At 62.1% G+C, this 6903-nt stretch overlaps 1 protein-coding gene across 1 annotated transcript; it reads left to right on the top strand.

Moving 5' to 3' along the window:
- Positions 1-1353: 1353 nt before the first annotated feature.
- On the top strand, positions 1354-3621 carry COMMD5 (COMM domain containing 5). Its single transcript, XM_047727982.1, has 2 exons — positions 1354-1489; positions 2708-3621. Exon 2 carries the CDS (start codon positions 2761-2763, stop codon positions 3433-3435), a length of 675 nt encoding a protein of 224 aa, XP_047583938.1. The 5' UTR covers positions 1354-1489; positions 2708-2760; the 3' UTR covers positions 3436-3621.
- The last annotated feature ends 3282 nt before the right edge of the window (positions 3622-6903 follow it).

Here is a 6903-nt window from a genome sequence, read left to right as displayed (position 1 = left end):
CACGACAGCCACGCAGGAGACTAAGATCGCGCCCTTTCCGCAGCACGAAAGCCTCGGCTCCGGCCCGGCAGCCGCAGACCGAGGACTCGCCAGTACTGCCGACCCGGGGGTCTCGGCCGCCCGGCCCCGCGGCAGCCGGGAAGCCGACCGCGGACCACTCAGCCCGCCGCGCGGTGACCCGGCCCGCATTCTCGCCAGCGGCCGCAGTAAACGAGGCCGCCCCTCATTTTTCCGGCAAAACCCGTTCTCCCCGCGAGCACAGAGAGCGGCAGCTCTGGACGCCAACCGCACCGCACCGCACAGACTGGCTGGGCTGGGCTGTTGTAAACGGAGAGCCCATTGGACTAAACTGGGGGCTGGAAGTATAGCGGCTTCTCATTGGCTGGGCTGCGGGGGCGTGGGAAGAGGGGGAGAGGCCTCTACTTCCGGCGGGCGGGAATTCCGGGTACGCAGGCCGGACGCCGAGGGGGTCAAGCGCGTCCCCTGCTGGCCTCGTGGCGCCATCCCAACTGAGGGTCCCTTCCCGGCCCTTTCACGCCGAGGAACCCGTTTCGCGGGACCGGGACCGGCTGACTGACTTGAGGGTCGATGTGAGCAGCGTCTTAAGGCGACGCAAGACCCTCTGCTCCCCGCTCCCGCCCAGGGCTTGCAAGAGCCCCTGCGGCCACCCCCGCGCCATCCCTTGCTCTTCTCCGGGTCCTGGAGGCGGGAAGCCCGAGCCTACGGCGCCCGCTCGGCGGCTCGGCCGAAGCCCCGGCCTGGGCTGTCGACCGCCCGCTTCTCCCGGTCCCCCGTCCGCTTCCTGAAGGCGCGAACCCCGCTGTCGGGGCCCCAGCCTCACGGCCCAGCGCCCACCCAAAGGCCCCACCGCCGAGGCCGTCCCGGTGGGACCAGGGTCTCCGCGCACGACCGCGGTCGGTCCACGCCGGGTCCTCTTGCTTGTCTCGCTTCCGACGCTGGGCAGCAGCCCCGGCCCGCGTCCGCCCGCCGGCCACGTGCTCCCCGAGGCGTGGTCCCGTGCCGACGGGGTTCCGCCCTCCCCGCGCCAACTCGCGACCGCGGAGCCCGGACGCCGCACGGCCCGGCCTTCGGATGTGCCACCGGGAGCTCAGGCGCCCGCAGGTGCGCAGCCGCGCGGGGTGCGGACCCTCCGCTCCCGGGCCCTCCCGGTCCGCCCCGGTGGGTCAGGGCCCGCCCCCCTACCCCGCCCCGGACACCAGCGGAGCCCAGCGCCCGTCGCTCCCTGAGCGGCCTTTGAAGTCCCCGCGGGCTACTGCGGCTGGTGCACCCGCCGACCAGGCCGCTCCACCCCCTCACTACAGGCGCCGTGGGCCTGACTCACGTGGCCGGATCACAGAGGGCCCGGTCCTCCCGGCGTCCTAGAGCGGCCGGAAGTGTCTCGGGGTCGCTTCCGGGAACCTACCCGGTTCCGGTCTGGCCGTGCGGGTGGGCTTCGCTTGGCGGCTCAGCTGCAGTCTGAGCTCTGCAGGTGCGGGGGCGTCTCGGGCTTTGGGGTGCGGGGTTGGGGTCGCTCTTTCGGGGCGGAGGCCGCAGACCGCTCCTTAGCTCTTCGGCCGCTCTATCCGGGAAGTTCTGGAAGCCGATCCGGGGCAGCTTGGGGCGCGGTCCGCGGGTGGTGGGCGGCCGCTCGGCCATGCGGCAGGTGGCCGGGGTCCCTCTGGCGAGCACGGGGCGCAGCTCCAGCCCGGCCGGTCTCTGTCAGCTCCTTCCTCGGGGCGGTGGCCAGGAGAGCGTCTGCGCGGGGTAGCATGCAGCCTCCCGGGAGCAGGGCCTGAGCAGCGGGGCGGCCGGGGCAGTGGAAGGCCGTTCCTTGTAGGGGCCGGGCAGCTGCGGAGAACCCAAGTTTGGGCATTGAGTGGTCGTTGACGCAGGGCGAGGGGGCGCCGGCCTTCCCGGGAGGATACGGTACGGTGAAGCCAGTCGAGGTCTCCCTGTGTCCCCCGGTCACCCGCGCTTCGCTGTATGGTGAGGACCCTGGGCCTGGTGGGCGCCGTGGGGACAGGATCTGTGTCTGCCGAGCTCTGTCCAGCGCTCGGAGCGGACGAGCCCGCCTCTTCTGTGTAAGCAGGTGCGTGGCTCGGTCACCCGACACGCGCCAAGACATCATACTGTCATTTCAGGTACTGACACAGACCTTCCCTCCAGACACCGCAGGTGCCTCTGTTGTCGCGTGCCCTCCTGCTGCCCACCTGTGTCTGGTTTCTCCTGCGCTGTGCAGACAGCGGGACTTCTGACAGACAGGCCTGGGTTCTGGTCCTTGGGCGGTTGGGTTTGAGCCTCAGTTTCCTTATTGGCTCCTGCAAAGCCATTGTCATGATTCCAAGTGGAGTGATCTTAGTGTGGTTGGTGACAGCAGCAGTGGCTGTTACGTCCCTGGGTTCCCTGGACTTTTCTTCTCCTTCACTCTTTTCTCCATTAGGTGTTTGGAGAACTTATTTCTCTTCTGGTTTCTGGTTCTCTTTCCCTCCCCACCCTGTCTCCCTTCGCTGCCACCTCCTGGCTCCTCTCTTCTCTGGGATTAAAGTGGGCCCGTTTGCCACCTGCTCTCAGAGCACCTCCCATGACATTAGGTGTTGTAGGAGATTCATGCTGTCAGCACCTTGAAGGCAGAGGCCATGTTAGCCCTCATTTTCTGGCCTAGAGCACATGGGAGTTACAGGACTTCTCTTCTCCCCCGCCCTGGCAGTTGCCGCTGGGACCTTTCCTCTGGGCTGCCTGATCAGAGAGGAGGAAGCAGCCATGTCTGCCGTGGGGACTGCAGCCCCATACCTGCATTATCCAGCTGATAGTCACAGTGGCCGGGTGAGTTTCCTGGGGACCCAGCTCCCCCCAGAAGTGGCCGCAATGCCCCGGCTCCTGGGAGACCTGGACAGGGGCACATTCAGAAAGTTGCTGAAACTGGTGGTCAGCAGTCTGCAGGGAGAGGACTGCCGGGAGGCTGTGCAGCGCCTCAGGGCTAGTGCAGACCTGTCAGAAGAACGGCTGGGCGTCCTCCTCGCCGGCACAAACACACTGCTCCAGCAGGCCATCCGGCTGCCCCCAGCCAGCCTGAAGCCCGACGCTTTCCAGGACCAGCTCCAGGAGCTCTGCATCCCCCAAGACCTGGTTACAGACTTGGCCAGTGTGGTGTTTGGGAGCCAACGGCCTCTCCTCAACTCTGTGGCCAGGCAGCAGGGGGCCTGGCTGCCCCATGTTTCCCGCTTGTGCTGGAGGGTGGATGTGGCGATCTCCACCAGTGCCCTGGCACGCTCCCTACAGCCGAGTGTCCTGATGCAGCTGAAGCTTTCAGACGGCTCGGCACACCGCTTTGAGATCCCCACAGCCAAGTTCCAAGAGCTGCGGTACAGCGTGGCGCTGGTCCTCAAGGAGATGGCTGACCTGGAGAAGAGGTGTGAGCTCAAACTGCAGGCCTGACCGAGCTTGCGACCCCATTGCAGTCACTGGGGAGAACTGGCTCTGATGGGTGTCCCCAGACAAAGCCTGCCCTTCCAGGAGCCGTTCCTCAGTGAATGTTTGAATGTAATCATGTCAGTGTCTGTTCTGTTGAGAAACCTGGATCTTCCTTTTTTTTCCCTGGAAATAAAGCAATTATAAACTAGTGTCCTCCTGGGTGGGCATCAGGCGGCACCTTCCCCTACCCCGGCTGTTGGTCTCGTTGCTGGGTGAGGGCGCCTGCTGCTCCGGTGTGGCCGTGTGTGGTTGCCTTCGGGAGTCCAGGCCAAGGCCTTTGTGTGGACACGGTGGTCACTCGGCCTGGCCTCATGTGGCATCTGAGCTCTCTGCTTATTTGCTTTGTCAACCCTGTGTTCTAGTGTGGACATTTCATTTTCCTGCCTCACATCCTTGACCTCATGGAGCTAACATTGTAGTGCTCAGGGGAGACATTACAAAATGCATAATACAAAAGGACCGGCAAAGCTTGTCAGAGGAGGGTCCGAGGAGGGTCAGTGGTGCAGAAAGAGAGCAGGGGTGGCCCCTGGGTGGCTTGGTCGATTAAGCCTCTGACTCTTGATTTCCGCTCATGTCGTGATCTCAGGGTCCTGGGATCAAGACTCCTTGCTCAGCAGGGAGTCTGCTGGAGATTCTCTCCCTCTGCCCCTCCTCCCACTCATGCTCTCTTTCTCTCTCTAAAATAAATACTTACAAAGGAAAAGGAGTGGCACCTGGGTGGCTTGGTCAGTTAAGGGTCTGCCTTGGACTTAGGTCATATTCCCAGGTCCTGGGATGGAGCCCTGTGTCTGGCACCCTGCTCAGAGCCTCTACCCCCCTCTTGTGTTTCTCTTTCTCTCAAATAAAATCTTTTTAAAAAATATTTTATTTATGGGACGCCTGGGTGGCTCAGTTGGTTAAGCAGCTGCCTTCGGCTTAGGTCATGATCCCGGCGTCCTGGGATCGAGTCCCGCATGGGGCTCCTTGCTCGGCGGGGAGCCTGCTTCTCCCTCTGCCTCTGCCTGCCATTCTGTCTGTCTGTGCTCGCTCTCTCTCCCTCTCTCTCTGACAAATAAATAAAATAAAATAAAAATATTTTATTTATTTATTTGACAGAGATCACAAGTGGGCAGAGAGGGGGAAGCAGGCTCCCCGCCGAGCAGGGAGCCCGATGTGGGGCTCGATCCCAGGACCCTGAGATCATGACCTGAGCTGAAGGCAAAGCTTTGACCCACTGAGCCTCCCAGATGCCCTAAAATCTTTTTTAAAAAAGAAAGAAAAGAAATAGAGCAGGGACCCAGGACCAGAAGAGCTGGGCTGCCATCTTAAGTTGGGTCATGGGTGGGGCCTCCAGGAGGAGATGGTTTATGAGCAAAGATTTGAAGGGAGCAGAGTGGTCTGAGGAGGGGGGGTTCTGGGCAGGGAGAGCATCTCATAGTGCACGATCTAGGCAGCTGTGGCTGGTGAGGGGGTGAGCAGAGGATGGGGAGGGCAGGCCCCGAAGGCCTCTCTGAGGACTTGGGCTCAACTCTAGCGGAGAGGGGGTGATGTCACAGTTGCTCTGAAAGGGCCTCACTGGATGACGAGTTGAGAGCCGAGCAGAGCACAGGGGCTCTGATGGGAGCCTGATGGAGAGGCTGTTGCCAGGGTTGTGGTGGAGTTGGGGAAAGGGAGCAGGGGCTGCTCCTGGGACCCTCTAAGTGGGTGTCTCAGGCAGCTCGGGCTGCTATGACACCCTAGAGTAAGTGGCTTAAATAGTGGAACTCTGTGTCCTCACAGTTCTGGAGGCTGGAAGTGTGAGGTCAGAGTCCCAGCAGAGTCGGGTCCTGGTGAGCGGCCTGCAGGCAGCCTTTCCTCCGGCCACGAGCATGTGTGGGAGAGGAGAGCTCTCTCTTCCTCTCATTCCAGACACCAGTCCTGTCGTTGGGTCGGAGCCCCCCACCGACGACTTCACTTAAGCTTAATCTCCCTGAAGACCCCATAAACAGTCACACTGGGGGGTTAGGGCTTCAACATGAACTTGGTGGGGGACACAGTTCAGTCCTTGGCAGTGAGAGTGTGCAGGGTGGAGGGGAGCGGGGTCTCCGCTGGCTGCCCCCAGGGTGGGAGTTCAGGGTTTGCAGCCACTCTGTAGCTCCCAGCACAGCCGGCCCCACGTAGGGGACTTGGGGCCCCGGTGTTTGCAGACATTTGCTTCGGTCTGTGCCCCCGGCAGTGCTCCTGCCTCTGCCGTCGGCGCTCTGTCAGGCGGCCTGCCCACAGGTCTCCGGTAAACCGGCCTGAGCAGCGTGCGGGAGCTTCCCTGAGAAACAACTCACGAGCCCTGCCCTGCTCCCTGCCGGCCGCATGCAGGGCAGGGCTCCCCCAGCCTCTCCGGCAATTCTTCTCCCTCTGAGTGCAGGTCACGGCAGGGTGGGCATGGAGGACGTGGTGGGTGGTGCTGCCCACGGGGAGGTAGGGTTGCAGAGGCCGATCCCCGGTAGAGCCCCCAGGTGGGGCCTGGGCCAGGCTCCACTGAGGGGTGCAGACTGTCACCTGCAGCATCAGCGGCCAGCGGGGCGCTGCTGCCCCGAGGCCGGGAGTGGACAGGGCTGTCCAGCTGCCGCTTGGCCCTCGCACATGCTGAGTGCCGTGTCCCCCCGCCCAGTGATGGAGGCCTTCCGTGCAAGGTGTGTCTGTCGTGACTGTTACATGTGTTCAGGGAGTACATACTCAGGATACATTTGGGAAAAAAGTAAAAACAAACTTAAAAAAGAATCTCAAAGTCCTTTTGCCCACAGACAGCCACGGAGACCGATGGACGCTGTGTCTGCGTGTGCTAGCTCTGTTCACTGAAGTCCTGAGTGTGGCAGCTGTGGCTCATGGCTGCAGAACATGCTGGCCCCTGGGCAGGCGCGCCGTGTCGCCTCAGACACAGCAAACCGAGCACCGCAGGCTGGCCTGGCCAGCTGCAGGCCTCTCCCCGTGCCCTCACAAGGTTCCAGGGGTCGGGAGTTCTCTGGGGACTCTGAACCCACGCCGAGTTTCCTCCCCAAGGCCCCAGCTCCTCATACATTACACTGGGTGTCAAAGTTTCGACGTTGAGATTTTGGAGGTGAGGGAGGGACACGGAGCGTAGCAGCTTTCTGTGTTTTTTTTTTTTTTTTTTCTATTAAAAATCACAGTGACGTTAGTGGTAAAACCATCTCATGTACTGAAACTGTTTAGAAGTGGGGACAGAGGACGCAGAATGTGAACATTTTAAAGCTCTTGATATTGTCAAGCTGACCCGAAGTACACCGTCTGTACACGTGTCTCCACAGGCCAGTCCCTGGGGAGGCAGCTGCGCGCACACGGCGTTTCCGGGCGGAACGGATGGGTGCTGAGCTCCAGTCCAAGCACTGCACCCGTGGTCGCTCGCTGCAGGTGGACGTTTCTCCACTGCACAGGCGACAGAGCGGAGGTCAGAGGCCT

Source organism: Lutra lutra, chromosome 4, assembly GCF_902655055.1.
Source record: "Lutra lutra chromosome 4, mLutLut1.2, whole genome shotgun sequence".
In the NCBI taxonomy this organism is placed as follows: domain Eukaryota; kingdom Metazoa; phylum Chordata; class Mammalia; order Carnivora; family Mustelidae; genus Lutra; species Lutra lutra.
The sequence above is the reverse complement of the archived record's forward strand: the minus strand, read 5'-3'. Positions and strand labels throughout refer to the sequence as shown.

Excerpts from the sequence above, each read along its gene's own strand:
- COMMD5 (XM_047727982.1), top strand. The coding sequence starts at position 2,761 with ATGTCTGCCGTGGGGACTGCAGCCCCATACCTGCATTATCCAGCTGAT.